We start from the raw sequence: 19973 nt of genomic DNA, 5'->3' as shown, positions 1-19973 counted from the left end.
TAAATAATTGAAAGGTTAACTAGGTTAACTAACCATGATATAAGCTATTATTTAATATTTAATTTATTCTTTTAAGAATTAAGGTTTTGAAAAAAATTTAAATGAGAGCAGAGAGTGTATAGAAGAATATTTAAAATGATAGCAGAGAGAGGATAGAGGAATATTTAATAGTAACTATATTATTTTTTTATTAAGAAATTAACGCGTAATACAAATTTCTTGAAATTTCAATTTTGCTATAGCAACTTTAGGTCTTGAACTATATTATTATTCTTACAAATAGAAAAATAAAATTATTATTATTATTATTTTTATATTATGTCTATTTATTATCATACTATTTTAGAGTTCTAAAAATATTCTATAAATATATTTATATTTTTCAAATACAATTATTTTCAGTGCATCGAAGCTACTTACTTATAATTTCTATGGAAAGTTTTCCTAGTTTTTTTGAAACTTTTTAAAAAGATACAAATATTTTTTCACATGCTTTTGAAATCACTAACTTCCTGCCAATGAACGTAAAAATTAATTATATAAAATTAAAAATTAATTATATATGTATTATATAATTTTTTTCGTTGTCTATACCTCTTAACCCCAACTCTTAGAGGAAATAAACAGCAAAAGTCATGTTGAATAACATTCTGGTCAAATAAAAATGCACTTTATTGCGTTTATGTGAGACTCCTCCATTAACCATACACTCTCTCTGGCCTGCGGGAGAAGTGAGCCCCCAGACCCACCAATTCATTTCGTTTCCAGTTGATTTGCAGCCGCGATTCGGTGTTGACGTGCTTGTTGTTCTACCAGCGAGAGAAGTACTTGTATAAATACTATACTATATTTGTAATATACACCGCTCAATGCGTATACGCCGCGTGTGCCCGCTGCCAACTGTTGATTCCCTTCGGCTCGATTCTTGAAAAGGATTAGGCAACGGATGGGCAACAACAACAGCAGCCTAGGAGCGACATCATCATCATCATCTGCGGCAGTCAGAGCCGAGCAAAAGTCACCCTGACGAAGCCTACGAACGAATCAATTCGGTGGCAAGAATTTGTGTTTTTTTTTGTAGCTAAGGAGAAACGCTTAGGACTGCACTGAGAGAAATCAATGAGCTAAATTGAGAATTTTAATATGTAGTACAGAGATAAGTGTATATAATATGCATTAAATTAATCATATATATTTGATGTATTATTTTGTAATTTTTTGTTATTATAAAAAGGTCTTAAAAAATGTTTTATAGTTAATAAAATAAATTTCTTCTATAAAATTCTTTGATGGAAGATATATTTTTTATAATTTTTTTTTTGAAAAGGGTATTATAATAATTTTTAAATATTAAAAAAATATATTTAATATTTATTAAAGAAATTTTAAAAAATTACAAATTTCATTTTTGAGGAAATCAATCAGGAGAATATTATTAGCTCAATTGATTTCTTTATTTTTATTCAATGAAACCATTTTACATCTACAATATCAACCCTTTTTGGTTACCTACACCTTATTTTTCCCAGTGCCACCTTATAGCTCCGACTGACTGTTGCCGTTTGTTTCCCAGAGTGTTCTCCGTGTTTTCCTCCGGCGCTGGTTATTCATGGTTATCGAACACTCGCTGGGTCGGCGGGCGAAATAAACGTGCGGCACGTTGCCGCTACACGTGAGGTTTCGCGAGCGGCGAGCCAGCGAGAATCCGCTCTCACGAACACACAAAGCGAACACTTGTGGCATCTCACGTTGCCCCCCTGTGTGTGTGGGTGTCTTTTCTCTCAGTGTGTGCACGTATCTGTGAGATGCATTTGTATCTGACTTGGGTTATCGTGCCAGAACCCAGCTCGCATTCAGCATTGTGCGTTCCTAGAAAGCGGTTCGTTGAGCGGATTAAAAATATAAATTATTATTTCAACTCTTAACTGAATAACTCTCTTATAAATAAAACTCAAACTTCAGAGAATAAACTATAAATTGGTAAATAAAATTAAAAATAAAGTCAATAATCTGTGGAAATATTTATAAATGAATTAAAAAAAAAAAAATTAAAAAGAATTAAGTGCTTAATGTTGGTAATTGAAAAAATTGCAATAAATTGCAATTGTGAGAGTGTCTCTTTAGTGATTCATAGCTCAACATTGCTCCTGCTCTTTTTCTCTCAGTGGTTTTTGAAATAATATAAAAGAGTGCAAACTACTTGTTATTGTTGTTTTGGCATTTTATGTAAGTCAGATTTAATGAAAGAAAATGCTAATAAAGATAGAACAAGAGCGACAACAAATAAATAAAAATTAAGTGAATAATAAATTCAAATTAAATAAAAAATTAATGAGTATAAAAAATCGATAATTAAACATCAAAAATAAAATAAGAGAGCAAAGAGAAAAGTGTTTTGAAAAGTTACATATTATTTCATGTATATTAAATTAATTTTAAAATACTTACTAAATTACTATTATTATCAAAATTATATTAATAAATTTAAAAATATTTACAGATATAAATAAAACACCAAAACTAGCACAAGTCTACAAAGAAACCCAACAAGTGCTTAAAGAAAAGCTCATAGAAACCAATATAAACAATTGACGAAAATTGCGAACTTAAAGTTTTTAATTAAACTTAAAATAACTTCAAATAAACATCACAGTGTAACGATCATTAAAGTGCAACAATAATAAAACAACAACTAGGTAAGAGAAAAACCCCTGAGAATTTTTAAACTCTCTCAAAAAACACGACCTAGCACAGTCAGAATATAATTAACCCCTTTTATGCTTTAAAACTCATACAAAGCTTTAAAAAGCTAAATCAGCTTTTGCTTAGGCGCTGAAATTTAAATATTTTTCTTTACAATTTAAATTGTAAAAAATTAAATTAAAATTCAAAGGGTTTTTCCCCTTCATTTTGTACCTGCCATTCAACCCCTCGCACAACTCTTATGTAAATTGCAGTCACTGAACTGAACAGAAAGGAGGCTTGGCCTTCGAGGAATTTCCTGTCAAATGCAGGTTACAAGAAAATCACAGAAAATCCGGAAAACACCCCCCAAGTCCTTCTGCTAACGACAGGACGCAGATGTTGATCAATCAGCTTTCAGTTTTCTATTCAAATTGGCATTGCAAATTACACGCACATTTTTTCTGTTCTTAAATATTTATTCTTTTTGCTAAAATCTATCTTCGCTTTCCGTTTCATATGCTAATTTTTGAATTTTTTTTAGTGCTCGAGGAATTGCCTCAATGAATTTTCCCTTTTTTGCGAAAGAATGAAAAACCTTCTCGCTGGCAAAATAAAAAAAAACCGACTAAATTTTCAATGCGCATATCATTTTGTAGTGTTGGCAGCTTTGTGTTTTTTATGTAAGTTTTGTTCTGTCTTTGATTTCATAACCAAGTCAGCGGAAATGGTATTGAGGTTGCCACAAAAAGTTCTATATAAAATGGTTTTTAGTGGATTAAAATATGATTATGCTGGAGTGGAGGGTTTAATTTAGTTAGATTTATTTAGTTTTGGGAAGTTATTTAAGTTATAAAATGTTTTTTGAGGCTTAGTTTTTTAAATAAACTAAGAAATTGTTGGTTTTTTAGGTGTTAAATTAGATCTATATTTTTTTTAAATAATTTATTTATACATTCTTTAAGGGGGTCTTCTCATTGGGCAACTTTTTTTTTCGATTTTTTTTTTTTTTGCATTTATTTATAGCTTGGGATGGTGTGTATATGTCCCCAAAAGGATTTTTAGAAATTCGAAATACTTTAGAAGATACAGCCTTTTTTGTGAAGCAAGTTCTTCGCAAAATGAGCTTTTTTCAAACTTCAAACGCGTTTATCTCGAAACCACGTTTTTCGAACTGGCGGCCATGATATCTCCAGTTCAACTGAACCGATTTTCATGAAACAAAGTGGAGTCGACGCAGAATTGTCACCATTCTCGGGTGACGGAACAGATTTTTTTTTAATTTTTTTTTCTATTTTTTTTTTTACACTAAACTACAAAAAAAAAAGCCCGAAATCGAAATTTTTTTTTTTAATGACCGCCATTTTGTTTAAAAAAATTTTAAAAAAAATCTGTTCCGTCACCCGAAAATGACATCAATTCTGATTATAACCCCGTTTTTATTTTTCATTTCGGACGCTCTGGAGACCCTGAATCGTGGCCGCCAGGACGACACCTTTTTTTTCGACCACCAAGTTTGAAGTCTCATTACTCTTTGAACAACCCTCGTATCGAGGCAAGAACAACTTTTTTAGTTACTTTGAACATTTTTGAATACAATAAATAAAAAAAGTTTTCAATTATTCTTTGCGTTTTCAAATAAGAATTTTTTTAAAAAGCGTCCAAAAAACGGCTTTTGAATGAGAAGACCCCCTTAAGTATAGACCTCTTTTAAAGTCGAGTTTCTTGGACTTAATTCATTTTAATATATTTTTTAATACCATTTTTTTCAAATAGTACTTAAATAATATAAAGTAAAATCTATATAATTCATTTTTATTATTCAAACATTTTTTTTTAAATATTTTATTCCATCTAGTATTTATTTTGACCCCATTTTCTTTTGGTTTCCCTTCAAAAACTTTCCATTGCTATTTATTTGTTCTCCATTAAACGTGCCCGCCCAAAAGCTGGCTGCACACTTTGTGTCTGCCAGGTTGAGGCTTTTGTTGACAAAAATATAAACTGCAACGGCAACCTGTTGAATTTACCGGCGGAAACGTTTCAAAGTCAGCAAAGTGTAAGGAACGAAGGAAGCCACACAAAAGGCCCAGGACCTGCTGCGACGCCATTCAGCCATCTTAATGGAGGCTCTATAAATATCGCAGCAGGGGGTCGTCGAGTCGTGGCATATATATTGTGGGTTATTGGAAGTTAAAGGATATTGTTGCTGCCACATTGTGACTAAGAAAAGCTATTGTTGATGTAAAATTTATTCGGTTAAACTTGTTGCCTTTATTGAGGATTGTATCCATATGTGGTACATATTTATATCGAAAGGAAAATTCCGATTTCGCTTTTGAAAAAATTATTAAGCTTAATATCTTACGAAAAAGTATCATAATATAATACAATAATATATCATTTTATAATATAAATATCACAGACGATCGAATTTAATGTTAAAATATCGATATAGTTGATAAATCTCCGATATGAATTTAAAGTTTTACCGATTTCGCTGCTTGGATTTATTTTCTTGTGTTTCTATTTCATTTCAAGCAATAAATACCTTTTTGATATTTTGTTTTTATTTATTATTAATTAATTAAATTTATTATTAATTAATTTATTGCTTTCTAATATTTCTATGATATTTATATACATTTTAATAATGTTGTTTTCTCAGATTAATTTGATATTGACTTTAAATAATCCTTAATTGTTTCTAAAATTCTTGCTGTTTTTCCCAATATTTTCCCTCCTATTTCCCTCCAATTTCTCTTATTTTTTCATATTGTTTTTCCTGTTGTTGTTGTAGAAATTGTTGCTTCTGCTACTGCCACTTCCTTTGTCCTCCAACTGCGCTGTTTACACAATCAGTCGCCGGGTTTGTGTGTCTGCCAAGTCAGTCACATGCGCCAGGCGGGTGCCGTCGTGGCTCTCTCACCCGGTGCAAGCTTGGTTGGTTACGTGATGAAGGCTGGTCTTGGGTTTGGGTTAACCCACATTTTTTTACCTGCCCGTGAAAAGTGTGGCTTCTGGGAATTTTTTTATATTTTTTTCGGGGCTCGTCTCGTAGGCTGACATTTTATTTTTTTGGGGGTGTGTTCTGAGATTCTTGGATCAGCGGGTGGTAAATGGGATAAAGACACGCTGCCGGGGCACGTGTGTGACTTTAAATGGGAGTCTGATGCGGATTCGGCTTTCATCCTGCAAATGCTGCACATTGCATGGACTGCGCCCTTGCAATGGTCACATGCAATGTGGTTGGTCGAGGCTTTTGTTCCGCTTTTGTTTGCGATTGCGTTTATTTATGGAACAGCAAACGACGTGTGGTGGCTCACTTTTTGATTGTATAATTAAATATTTCTGCACTGGACAGCAGTAATTGGGTGATAGCTATTTTTGGCATAGTCTCAGGGATGAGTTACGATGAGCAAGGCTTTTAATTATAGACAAAGGGTTGAGTGACCTTTTACGGGGATTTTGTTTGAGTTCTATAATTAGTTGTGTTTTGTTATAGAAGAAAAGGTTTTAGATTTCTTATATAAAAGTATTAAATATACTTATTATTTTTTTCTAAAAATATTTTAAAGGTTTTAGGAAGGTTTTTTATTAAATAAAGATAGATAGATAATTTTAACTCTGCTAAAATAGTTTTCAACATTTGAATATTTATTTAAAATTAATTAAAAAGTTTTTTTTGCTCTTTTGTTTCTTATTTTTATTAGCTTTTTATATTCTTAGATTTATTAAAACATTTTTCAACAATTTTCTTTACAGATCCTGCGCTTAATTGTCAAGGAAATCTTTTGATGTTTGCCAACAACAATGAGCAGAGGTAGGCAGCTCAAGCATCACATTTGGAATAATCAAAATTATAAAGAGTAAAAATCAAACCGGTTATGGACTGGTTACTAGCAACGCCGCAGTTGTACAGCGCCTTCTCCTCCTTGGGCTCCCTGGAGGGTGACACTTATGTGGTCAACCCAAATGCGTTGGGTGAGTTGATTAGTAATTGATTAAATTAATTAAAAATAAATGAAATAATAATAATAATTAATAATAATAATAAGACATTCAAATCCAATGATAAACCATAAATTAAAAACAATTTTTTTTGCTATTTCCCCAGCGATTCTGGAGGAGATCAACTACAAGCTAACCTATGAAGACCAAACGCTGCGCACCTTTCGCCGTGCCATTGGCTTCGGGCAGAATGTGAGATCGGATTTGATACCGCTCCTGGAGAATGCCAAGGATGATGCTGTGTTAGACTCAGTCATCCGCATCCTGGTCAATCTGACGGTCCCCGTGGAATGTCTTTTCTCTGTGGATGTGATGTACCGAACAGATGTGGGTCGCCACACCATCTTCGAGCTAAACAAGCTCCTCTACACCAGCAAGGAGGCCTTCACCGAGGCCAAAAGCACCAAGAGCGTGGTGGAGTATATGAAGCACATCCTGGAGTCGGACCCCAAGCTATCGCCGCACAAATGCGATCAAATAAATAATTGTTTGCTGCTCCTGAGGAATATCCTACACATACCAGAGACTCATGCCCATTGCGTGATGCCCATGATGCAGTCCAGTGGTCCGCATGGCATCTCCATGCAGAATACCATCCTGTGGAATCTGTTTATCCAAAGCATAGACAAGCTCCTCCTGTATCTAATGACCTGTCCTCAACGAGCCTTCTGGGGCGTGACCATGGTGCAGTTGATAGCCTTGATCTACAAGGATCAGCATGTGAGCACCTTGCAGAAGCTGCTCAATCTCTGGTTCGAGGCCTCGCTCTCGGAGAGCTCCGAAGACAATGAGAGCAACACCTCACCGCCCAAGCAGGGTAGCGGAGACTCCAGTCCCATGCTCACGTCCGATCCCACTTCGGATTCCTCGGACAATGGCAGCAATGGCCGTGGGATGGGCAACAAGCGTGAGGGCACCGAGGCCACCTTGCAGGAGGTGAGCCGCAAGGGTCAGGAATATCAGAATGCCATGGCCAGAGTACCAGCGGACAAGCCTGATGGCTCAGAGGAGGCCAGCGATATAACCAGTGAACTTCCTGGTTCACCGGAACAATCACAACCCGCCGGGGAGTCCATGGATGATGGTGATTATGATGATCAGCATCAGCAGATGCTGAGGCAAGATGATGAGGAGGAGGATGACGAGGAGGAAGATGAGGAGGAGCTAGAGGAGGAGAAGTATTTGCGAATGGCACGCGACTCGGAGCCCTTGAACCTAACCCAACAACAACCACAACAACAACAACAACCAGCTGACAATGTCAACAACACTACCACAAACATGGACACCAGTGCCATGAATGAACCCTTCAAGCCGCCGCCACCGCTGCCTGTAAGAGCCTCCACCTCGGCCCAGGCTCGGGATCAGATGCATCAGTACAACGAGTCCTCCTACTCGAGCCATGTATCGGCTGTGAAGCTGGGCCAGAAGTCCCCCCATGCCGGTCAACTGCAGTTGACCAAGGGCAAGTGCTGCCCTCAGAAGCGGGAGTGTCCCTCCTCGCAATCGGAGCTCTCGGACTGCGGCTATGGCACTCAGGTGGAGAACCAGGAATCCATCTCCACCTCCAGTAACGATGACGATGGCCCGCAGGGCAAGCCTGCCCATCAGAAGCCGCCGTGCAACACAAAGCCCAGGAACAAGCCCAGAACGATTATGTCGCCGCAAGACAAAAAGGAGCTGCGACGCAAGAAGCTGGTCAAGAGGAGCAAGAGTAGTCTGTGAGTGGGGAATATAATTTATAGTTTTTTAATTAAATATTTTAATAATTGTTTTATTAATTTAGCATCAATATGAAGGGTCTGGTTCAGCACACGCCCACCGATGAGGATATATCCAATCTTTTGAAAGAGTTTACAGTGGATTTCCTGCTTAAAGGCTATAATTATCTGGTGGAGGAGCTGCACAGCCAGCTGCTGTCCAATGCGGTAGGTGATACTTCTTGGAGATGTTTTTTTAGGAAATGCCTAAGACTTATTTTTTATATTTTTTTGTTTATAAAAACCTACAAATGATTCAGAACAAGGTGAAATTATGAATATTTATCAAGATTTTAAAGTATTTTTATAACAAAAGTACAAGAAATGTAGAATATATTGTTTTTAATTATCAGAAGTTTAACTTTTTAAATTATTTTCGATTTTAATTTTATTTTAAACAGTGTAATATTCGCTTGAAATTTTCAAAATAGAGTTATATATCTGCTCTTTTAAATTATAATAATTTAATTTATTAATTTTTAATTTTTTTAAGTAAACAATTTTAATGAAATAAAATTTAATAAACCCCTAAAATACTTCACAAAACTAATCCCATTACATTGCCCTCAGAAGGTGCCCATAGATACATCTCACTTTTTCTGGCTGGTCACATACTTCCTAAAGTTTGCCGCCCAATTGGAGCTGGACATGGAGCACATCGACACCATACTCACCTACGATGTCCTCAGTTACCTGACCTACGAGGGTGTGACTTTGTGTGAACAATTGGAACTGAATGCTCGCCAGGAGGGTAGCGACCTCAAACCCTACTTGAGGCGAATGCATTTGGTGGTAACGGCCATAAGGGAGTTCCTTCAAGCCATAGATACCTACAATAAGGTTACCCATTTGAATGAAGACGATCGAGCCCATTTGAGACAGCTGCAGCTGCAAATAAGCGAAATGTCCGATTTGAGGTGTCTGTTTGTGCTGCTCCTGAGACGCTTTAATCCCAGCATTCACTCCAAGCAGTATCTGCAGGACTTGGTGGTGACCAATCACATACTCCTGCTGATCCTAGACAGTTCAGCCAAGTTGGGAGGAGGTCAAAGCATACGTCTATCGGAGCATATATCACAGTGGGTTTTTTTAGGATTTAAATAAATAATTTATATATTTTATAAATAATATATTTTCCGCAGATTTGCCACTTTGGAGGTAATGCACTATTATGGAATCTTGCTGGAGGACTTTAACAATAATGGGGAGTTTGTCAATGATTGCATTTTCACCATGATGCATCATATAGGCGGTGATCTGGGACAGATTGGTGTTCTGTTTCAACCCATTATATTGAAAACCTATTCAAGAATTTGGGAGGCCGACTATGAATTGTGTGATGTAAGTTTTCATAGAAAAGTAAACAAATTCCCTTAAAAACATCTTATTTATATTATTTTTCTTGACAGGATTGGTCGGATCTCATCGAATATGTCATTCACAAGTTCATGAATACTCCCCCAAAGTCACCGTTGACCATTCCTACCACTTCTTTGACGGAAATGACCAAAGAACACAATCAGGAGCATACCATTTGGTAAGGATTAAGATGCTTTACGTATGAGCAATATATTACGTATACGCCCTGTTTTATTTAAGTTAAAAAAAACTAGGTTTTTAAGGTTTAATAAACAAAGAAAACGTAATTAATAATGGTGGAGCATTTAGGTGCGGCATTTAGTGTTTTATTTTAGAATTATTTCTGAAGCCCTTACTTAGGTTTACTTTAAATAATTCAAGGAAACTGGACTTTAAATGTAATTATCTTTTTAATTTTATTAAATTGGGAATAACAATTACTAACAAATATATTAAAAATGTATGTTTATAATTTTCAAAAGCTTAATAACCAAATTTTGTATAAAAATGCAACCCCTACAAACCTATTTTATTTGCAAAAAAATTTATATAAATAAGTTAGTTAGTTTGGTAGAAATATTTAAATGTTTCTTTAAATATCGATATCTAATTTTATATTATATAATTTATTCATTAATTTTACTATTAGCTCTTGGTCTCAGGAGGAAATGGACACACTGTATTGGTATTATGTGCAAAGTAAGAAGAACAATGATATTGTGGGTAAAATTGTAAAGCTATTCAGTAACAATGGCAACAAACTGAAGACCAGGATCTCTATAATACAGCAACTATTGCAGCAGGTAAGCAGAGTTTAATATTTATTAAATATTTATTAATTAAATTATTGTCTATAGGACATTATAACCCTGTTGGAGTACGATGATCTGATGAAATTCGAAGATGCCGAGTACCAAAGGACTTTACTTACTACACCAACTTCGGCCACCACAGAGTCTGGAATAGAGCTCAAAGAGTGTGCCTATGGCAAGCCCTCGGATGATGTACAGGTGGGTTTTCCTTGGGATTTAAACTATATTTTATTTATATTATTATATATTATTTTAAAATATTTTCTTATAACATCTCCCCCCTTTTCAGATCCTTCTCGACTTAATCATCAAAGAGCACAAATCCCAGCACCTTGTCTGGCTTCAAAAGATCCTCCTCGAGTGCTGCTTCATCAAGCTGACCCTTAAGAGTGGCCTTAAGATACCCGAAGGAGATCACATCATGGAACCTGTGGCCTATCATTGCATTTGCAAACAGAAATCCATTCCCGTAGTTCAGTGGAACAATGAACAGAGTACGACGATGTTGTATCAGCCCTTTGTATTGCTCCTGCACAAGTTGGGCATCCAATTGCCGGCGGATGCGGGTTCAATCTTTGCCAGAATACCAGACTATTGGACACCGGAGACCATGTATGGTTTGGCCAAGAAGCTGGGACCTTTGGATAAACGTGAGTTAACTTCATCCCACACATGCAAAACACCTAAGCAAAAATCTTTGTCATGTCTTTCCAAAAAGGTGAAAACAAATATTAAAGAGAGGGAAAGGTTTATTTGATTTTATTTTTAAAATAAATATTTTAACTATTCTGAATTTAAAATTAAGAAGCTAATTTATTTGGATATCCTTATTAAATATTAATTTTAGAAAAATTTTCTAAACCTTCCTCATTTTTTTTGTACGCACCTCTTTCTCTGTGTGAATTTTTGATCATGGAAATCTCGCCCCGTATCTGAATCCGAAACCTGAATCTCCATTCCATTCCCATTCTCATCGTGTGTCCGTCGGTGTATCTCGATATGCTGTGTGCCTCTCTCCTTCTCCTCCTTCTGGGCTCTTATAGTGCAACTCAAGTTCGACAGCAGCGACCTGGAGGATGCCACAGCCGCGAGTCCGGCCAGGTATCATCACACTGGACCCAGGAACTCCCTGAGCTCGGTGAGCAGTCTGGATGTGGATCTGGGAGAGCCAGAAGAGCTGGCCCTGATACCCGAGGTGGATGCTGCAGTGGAGAAGGCCCATGCCATGGAATCAACGCCGCCGCCAACTGAGATCTTTGCGGTGCCCAAGACCAAGCACAGTAATTCGATAATCAGGTGAGGAAAATATTATTAATTATATTTAATTTGTTTATTTTACTAACCAAATCCACCTGATTTTTTATAGATACACGCCCGATCCCACGCCGCCTATACCCAACTGGCTGCAGTTGGTCATGCGCAGTAAATGCAATCAGCGCTCGGGCTCCGGCTCGGGTCCAGTCTCTGCTGATCCCAGCGATTGGTAAGTGCATTTCCACATTGCATCCATATCCAGACCCAACGGGGCGACCTAGCCCAACCTTAACTCAGCCGAGACAATGCCAAAAATCTTCAGATTTATGGCACACGGCAGCCGTTAAGGCTCTTGGAACATATTGTTAACACGAAGCGCGAGCTCTGCTCTCTCTCTGCGAAAACTGCATAAACTGCTGGCGGAAAATTACAGTTGGTACGAGACTGCTGCAATCTGAAAAACTGCTAAATCCAAAAGTTTGCACTGCGATTTATGAACTTTGCGGCCCCCAGCGGCACTCGTACATTTACTTTCGTGTGTTGACAGTTGTTGTCGCCAGTTGCACACTAAATGTCAGCTCCGTTTTGGCCATTGTGTCTCAGGCGGAGGCCCACTACGTCGTCCAGTTGGAGTGTAGCCTTCCCCTTTAGAACTGGATACACTGGGGGAATATAAGGGGGTTTTTTAAATAATAAAATTTAAAAACCTAAAAATATGGGAAAATTCATTATACATTTTTTTTAGAGAATTTTATTATGTAATATTTAAAATTTTGTTTATTCTAAAAATTAACTAATTAGCTTCTGAATAATGACCCAAAGTTCGTCCAATAAAACCAATGCTTTATTTTGGTTTATTAAAAAATATTTTAAAGTTCATCAAGAAAATAAATCAAATTCTATACGGAAAATTCATTAATTCATTCTGAAAATAATCAAACATTCCAAAAATAAACAATAGTTCATTTAAAAAATATATTATTTACAATTTATTTAAATACAAAAATAAATGTTAGTCCGAGATTAGATAGAAATTCCTACAAAAAATGATTAAATGTTCCTGAGTAAAATGAACCAATATTTATCTTGAAAATAAACAAATATTCATCTTGAAAATGTACCACTTTTCATCCTTCAAAATAAACATATTAATAATTTTTAAATATAATTTTGAATAACAATCCAAAAAATAAACATATATTCTTCTAAAAATTTAGTGTAAAAAAAAAGTTCATCCCAAGTAATACCCTATTTTTTTACCTGTGCATCTTAACCGCTGTCTGGCAATCTATCTAGATGCATATAGAGTATGTGTATCTCATCCGCTTTGGCCATATGTGTCCGTATTATTTTTGGTCCGACTCCTCGTCTACCTCTTCCGCCTCCCGTCACCACCCATTCAACCTTCTACCGTCTCTGTCTCTCGTCTGGAGACCCCACACGAACCGACGACCCGCTGCTGTTTGGTGGACAACTGCTGCTCCTTACGATTCCGATTCCAATTCCAATTCCAAATCCAATTCTGATTCCAAAGCGCGGTCATGTTGAACAGCAACATTTTGCATTTCGGGGTTTATGACTTTTTATGTATGGCATTTTGTTGTTACACCAAGCCAGAGTTAGATTGGCGATAAATAGTTGGACATAGAGCGATGGTAGAGGATAAGGTGAAGTATATTGGTTCCGCTGGAGAACACGCCTTGGGTATAAATCCCAAATGAAGGCTAAAGCCTATGCTAATTTCGGCTATTTAATTTGAGTTGCAATTTGGAGTGTTTGCTGATTGATATCGTAACCATTAAAGGCAGACCCAGTTTATGGCTATAAAAATAAGAATAATTAAGTTTGATTTTCAATTACTTGATGGGGATTTTTTATTAGGGTTTTGATATTAAAATATATAGAGGGTTTCGTTTAGGTGTAAAATTTAATTGTTTAAATTTAAATTGGTAATTTTTGAGGCCAATTAAATGAAACTAAATTAAATTATATTTAATTGGGGTAAATAATAAATGTCTTTAGACACTTTTAGGCTTTAAATTAGTTAGTTAACTGTGTTAAAATTTTTTTAGAAATTATAATATATATTTTACAAAATTATTATAATATTTTAACATTTTCCTGACAATTTTCTTAGGCTTAATTTGCTAATTTTATTTCTTATAAGTTAATTTTATATATTTTTTAAGCTTCCCAAAACCAAACCTCCCTTTTTCATTTCCACCAAACCTCTTTCCACTCCTTTGCCTCGCCCTAAAATACTGCAAATTTTCCTTTAAAAGAATCATTTACACCTTCGACAAGTTGGCCGGGTTGCCGCCACAAGCTATCCGTCGATCAATGCTATCCACAAGATACATGGGCCTGACCTCTGTCAGCGCAGCCAATAAAAATCCAACAGCAGCCGCAGCAGCAACTGCAACAACTGCTGCAACATCAAGAGCAACACGAAATGAAGTCATCGCGATTAGCACGCGCAGCGGGCGAAAAAATACTCAAAGACTCAACGACTCACAGACTAAGACACCGGCAGAGACATTTGTATCTGATAGATACCCCGGACCTGGACAGTGGCAAGCACACACTAGCACACTACATAAATAAATTGCATAAATTGTCGCCGCGATTAAATCGCAGCTGCCCGCAGTCAATCAATTAATTAAGCAGACTTTTAGGGCAAAATCAAGCCTAAATTACATTAAAAATTAACTTAAAAAAGCCGCCAAATGATTGCCCATTGTTTCAAGTAATTAGAAATACAAAAACACAAGCTGAGCTGCCATTAATTACAGCTTCAGAGGTTGACATTTAGCCAAGGCTTACAATCATCTCACAATTGCATCCTTAGAGGACGGTCTGTGTCTCTGAACCCCTGAGAATTTTTTTTAGAGAATCTTTAAACAGGCAAACACTGAACCAGTTGAAGTCTGTACAAAATTTACATATACCTGTGTGCCGGCCTGTGAAATATTCTTGTTGATATTTTTATTTATTGTTTGCTGCAAGATGAAGCCCCGGCTGCCTCTGCCTTTTTTTGTCAAACGAGTTTTTTTTAAGAGTTTACAGAGGCTGTTACTGTTTTATTTTTTTCTTGCGGTGTTTAGTATTTGTTTTTATTTTTTAAGCGTGGAAAGTAAAAGTCAAAAGTTACGCGATCTCCGAAACTCCAACTACGGTCAGCGGGGCCTCTGGGTCCAAAAGGCAGTGCGTAAGTCCCAGAGTGCAGCAGCCAGGAAAACAAGTTCTTTTGTCGGTGCGACGACAGTTTTTATATAAAAAATGTAGCTAAAAGCTAACCAACTAAACTGCTGACTAAATAGTTGGCTTAGATCATTAAGGATGAAGTCACCTTCTTTTTTTTATTTTTTTGTTGAAGAGCTTAGGAAGATAGAGCAATTTACAAGCTAAAAAAACATAGAAATTATTAAATATTTAAATGGAAATTTTAAAGAAAGTGTTTTAATATTTATTCAATTATATAAACAGCATCATTTGAATTTTTTAGATATTTTTAAGGCTTTAAAAAATGGTTTTTAATTGAAAAAATATTTTTTGAACAGTATTTTTCTTTATAAATTAAACAAAATATTTAAAAAAAATTATTATTATATTATAAATTATATAGTATATTATAATTAGTTTTTAAAACCTTGAGTAGAAAGGTATATAAATTCTAAGAAGTTTTAGATCTAAAAAAAAATATATAATTAAAGAATAAAAAAATCTATACAATTGTAAAGTTACCGTTAAAATATTTTCTCTAAATAAAAATTTAAAAAGTTCAGAAATTGTATTTTAATAATATAATATTTATCTTCTAATTCTAAGCTAAAAAAATAAACTACTCGAATTTTCTTTTAATTTTCAAAAAAAAAAATATTTATTTAACATTAGAATAAATCTAATACATAAATTATATAATATTTCCAAGTTCTTGTCTAAAAATAACATTCACAAACTTTCTTATCATCTTTAAAATCTATTTAATTTATTTCTAGAATAAATCTGCTCTCAAAAAACTCGTATCTTTTTTCTCCCTCTTTACTGCAAGAGTAAAAGTATCTCACAGATACTTCAGATAATTGCAAAACACACTTCTAAAAGCTTAGGCAAATTAACACAAAATGTGGGCACGCTCCAAAGTTGGCCTTTATCCATGAATATATAGTATAAATATTTTTTTACATTTTTTCCCTAGAGGCGTGGGCGTTGACAAAAGGCAATTTTCCAAAGTAATTTACTTAGACGCCTGGCGAAAATTGAATTTGACATTTTTCTCATATTTTTTTGTTGCTATTTCTTTGGGTGTTGTTGCTAGTCAATGGCCAGCCCACAAGGAAGCCCAAGTCAAGCCGAGTTGAGTTGCACTTTTCAGAGTGGCCCGTGGGCCGTGTTTTGAGTCTGCAATCTGTCAGACAACAGCAGCCAACACCAAGTGAACAGCAGCAACAATCGTGGCAGAAGACCACTAACCAATATATATTTCGGTTTTCCCAGCTTCAATTGACGACCTTCTTTGGGTACCCACTTCGTTTTGGGGTTTGGCTTCAGTTTATATATATTTTTTTATTATTTCCATTTGGCTAACATTTTGGTATTATTGCCCTGCTTGTTCTCTGGCTTTTCGGCTGCTGTAATAAGTGCAACATGCAGCCAGAACATGGACACCTATTGCTCTTGGGTTGGACCACCACATCAATCAGGCTCATAAATCATTTTAATTATTAAATAAACAAGTTGAGGAAAAACTTTAGCACTAGTAGCAGCTTTTGAGTCTTGCTGAGTCATTTCAATTTTTGTTAGCTCGCCACTTCAGGGCGTAAAATGTGAGAATCTATATATGGAGTTGAGTGGCAAAAGGGTTAATTGGGCAACGATCGCGGTGTGAGGTGACTTTGAAAAGGGAAGGGATATAAATAAGTTTAAAGATATTTTGGGGTTTTATTAGGAAAAGAATGGGAGATTTTAGCTTAAGAGGGAAACTATATCCAAAGGAAAAGTGTTGTAAAACAGAAAATCGATTTATTGCACATATATCGGTCATGTTAAAATACTATATTTAATAGCAAAAATGTTCTCTATATTTTCTTTATGATATATAAATTATTTTACCTATAAAATAGTACACCTAAAATTGACATTCCCCCATTCTATTCCCTATCTTGCAGCTTACCCTCATCCACAGCCACCTTAGAAGACGAAGGACTTGGAAAATCCATAAGTGCCGCCACCTCCCAGGCGGGCAGCACCTCAATGAGTACCGTCAATCCCACCAACACGATGGGCAGACTGGGAATGATGAACAGCTTCATGGGAAGCCACAATGAGAACAGCAGCAGTTCGGGCTGTGGAGGCACCGTCTCCTCCCTCTCCCTGGTGGCACTGATGAGCACTGGCACAGTGGGCTCTGGGGGAGCCGGTACCGGTCTCGACATGGATGTGGATGCGGCCATGAAGTCATCTTTCGAACGCCTGGAGGTCACCGGCCAGCACTTCTCGCGGGCCAACAATTTGGACCAAGAGTACAGTGCCATGGTGGCGTCAGTGTACGAAAAAGAAAAAGAGTTGATCAAGTGAGTGCGATTACAAGGAAGCGATTTCAAGGACGCACATTTAAGAAGTCGCACTATGGTTAATTTTGATAAATAATTTTTGGTTTTATTTTGGTTTAGTTTTCTGTTTTTTTTTTAATATTTTGGAATATGTAATTTCAAATATTAGTTGAGCTTCACGCTGAAACAGAGAGAGAGATTTAATAGATTTCTTCAATGCAATATTTTCTAGCTTACATTTTGCTCAATTTCTATATAGTATTCTTACCTTTAAAGAGCATAGAGAAAATATTGTTTGGATAGATTTTTTGAATATTTAATATATGGAATTTCTTTAAGCTTTTGGATTTATAAACCCCGATGCTGTGCATTTGGGTTATAATCCCCTCTTTACCAAATACTTATTAAGAATGCTGTGGAAAACAATGTTCTTTTGACAAATTTCTTCAAGACAATTCGCCCAAAAAGAAAGGCTTACAACTTAATAATAATTAATAATAATTAAAAATGTTAAAAATTAAGAGATGGCTGAATTGTTGACATAGCTTCCCCTATTTATATTTTAATTCAATTTGTGACCCAAAAATTCTAGAGATTTATAAACTATTTCGTATTTATTTATTGATATAATTATTTTTCCTGCCAACCAGTGGCATCTGTCCATCGAAAATGGCCAGAAAATCCCCAGACAAGTGAGTTGAGATTGAAAATTCAGGCAAAAGGCGAGGCTAATTGACAATTAGACAGATTGCGCAAAATGACAGCAGCAGGCGAAGCCATTGACAGAACGTCATTCTGTCAATATATGTTTTTTGTGTTTTGGAAATTTGGGGGGTTGGGATCTGCCTGCCAAACATACCTGAACAGTGTCTCACATAAATTTATGGCAAGCAATTATTCAATTTTCCAGACATTTGCAACTGAAAATGGTTAGGACTTTTTATATAGATTTCTTTGTTTTTTTTTTTTTTGGTGGGTAATTTAATGTGTGTGTTGCTCATGTTTCCACTTTTGGCTCATTGGCTCCATTGCAGCAGCAACGACAATGTCTCGGTGGCCTCCGACCTGACCCGCATGTATGTAAGCGATGAGGATGAGCGACACGAACGGAACGAGTTCCGGGTGCCCCATTACCATTGAGTCCCAGAACCCAGAACCCAGAGAAAGGGAGAGAGAGAGAGAGGAGCTTTGAGTGAGGCCCCAAACCTTTACCTGTAATGAATTGTACCTTAAGCTTTAATAAACCTTAAAGCACACACACTAAAAAGCAGGCAAGTTACACCTGCTAAAAGAAAACCCCACCCCCGAGTGGTTTGTATATTTTTTGAAAGACCTCTTTATATGCAAACTTCTGCAAAAAAATACCTGATTAATTAGCAAAATGAAAGAAAAGTGCTTTATAAATGAGTAAAGCCACAATTCTAATAAATAAAATAAATAAACAAAATAAAAATTAAACTCTAAGTTAAGCAGAAGTTATATAGTATACATAAGAGGCTTCATTAGTTACACCTAAGTTAACCTTAGTTTTCAATTGGATTCTTGTACACTTGCAAAAAAAAATCATAGAAAAATGAAATATACTTTGTACATGTATAAATGGGCAGTTCCTGGTTGAAATAGTGCAAATATATATACACACACTCCCACAGATATAGATATATATATCTATTTACACGATTTAGAATAAATACAAAACCGTATTGTATCTGTACGTTTATCCCTAGTCATAAGTTATGCTTAGCCTGAATTGAAAAAAATAAAGCTTTCTCTGTAGCCAAAAAGCCACAAATCTCTGTCTTTGACTTCGGACTCGACGACTTTTGGGTGCAAATCCACGATGTGAATAAATGTGCAGCAAATTGGCGGAGCCAAAAGATAAACGAGCTATGGCCACAGCGAATTAAGGTCATCTGGCCGATCTTTTGGAGCGGGGGAGGTCGTCAGGCGGATTTTTCCGGGGGAGGAGGGAGGCGACGCCACGCATGGCCAATAAAAAAATAAAAAACGGTAGCCACTACGAACTGAGGAACAAATGCAGCAAATAAATATTGAAATAGAAAAAAATATACACGCTAAGGAATTATATAATTTATAAGATAATAATATATATATGCTGGATATTAATTTAAGCTTTATGCTCTAAAAATAAATACTTTTAAGTTCTTTTGATAATTTATTTGTAAAATATTTACTACCTTGAACTGTTCTGAATTTTTTAGATATTTTTTTAGGCAAATTATTTCAGAATAAATATATTAATAATAAAAATAAAGTCACTTATAATTCCTTCAAATCAAAAATGGGACTTTAAATTATTTTCTTTATATTGTTTAATGATTTTTTCTTAAAAAAAAAATATACTTAAAAGTTCCCTTATATTTTTATTTATAAAAAATGTTCAACCTTGAATTCTTAAAATTTTTTAGATATTTTTTTTAAGCATAATTATTTCTTAAGTGCAGCAAAAAACATACAAGACAGTCCCAGTCACATATTCGGTCTTGGTCTGGCCCATACATAAATGGCAAAACATGGCTAAA

At 35.5% G+C, this 19973-nt stretch overlaps 1 protein-coding gene across 4 annotated transcripts; it reads left to right on the top strand.

Moving 5' to 3' along the window:
* Positions 1-778: 778 nt before the first annotated feature.
* On the top strand, positions 779-19222 carry tim (timeless). Of its 4 annotated transcripts, none has more exons than XM_070284115.1 (15): positions 779-824; positions 2501-2696; positions 6448-6666; positions 6800-8414; positions 8480-8621; positions 9024-9532; positions 9596-9794; positions 9863-9990; positions 10462-10615; positions 10670-10822; positions 10914-11274; positions 11668-11920; positions 11991-12107; positions 17047-17451; positions 18465-19222. In XM_070284115.1, the coding sequence occupies exons 3-15, from the start codon at positions 6570-6572 to the stop codon at positions 18568-18570; spliced, it is 4239 nt and encodes a 1412-aa protein (XP_070140216.1). In that variant the 5' UTR covers positions 779-824; positions 2501-2696; positions 6448-6569; the 3' UTR covers positions 18571-19222. The 4 variants fall into 4 exon arrangements, with proteins under 4 accessions (XP_070140216.1, XP_070140210.1, XP_070140212.1 ...); XM_070284109.1 differs by lacking the exon at positions 779-824 and adding an exon at positions 1839-1980; XM_070284111.1 differs by lacking the exon at positions 779-824 and adding an exon at positions 1861-1879.
* The last annotated feature ends 751 nt before the right edge of the window (positions 19223-19973 follow it).

This window comes from Drosophila kikkawai, chromosome 2L (assembly GCF_030179895.1).
Source record: "Drosophila kikkawai strain 14028-0561.14 chromosome 2L, DkikHiC1v2, whole genome shotgun sequence".
NCBI classification, from domain to species: Eukaryota; Metazoa; Arthropoda; class Insecta; order Diptera; family Drosophilidae; genus Drosophila; species Drosophila kikkawai.
This window is presented reverse-complemented; position numbering and strand designations above follow the sequence as displayed.

Bases quoted from the DNA above. Each gene is read 5' to 3' on its own strand.
- tim (XM_070284115.1), top strand. From the start codon at position 6,570: ATGGACTGGTTACTAGCAACGCCGCAGTTGTACAGCGCCTTCTCCTCC. The intron at 6,667-6,799 runs GTGAGTTGATTA...CTATTTCCCCAG, and splicing joins GGTCAACCCAAATGCGTTGG to CGATTCTGGAGGAGATCAAC. The intron at 10,616-10,669 runs GTAAGCAGAGTT...TATTGTCTATAG, and splicing joins TACAGCAACTATTGCAGCAG to GACATTATAACCCTGTTGGA.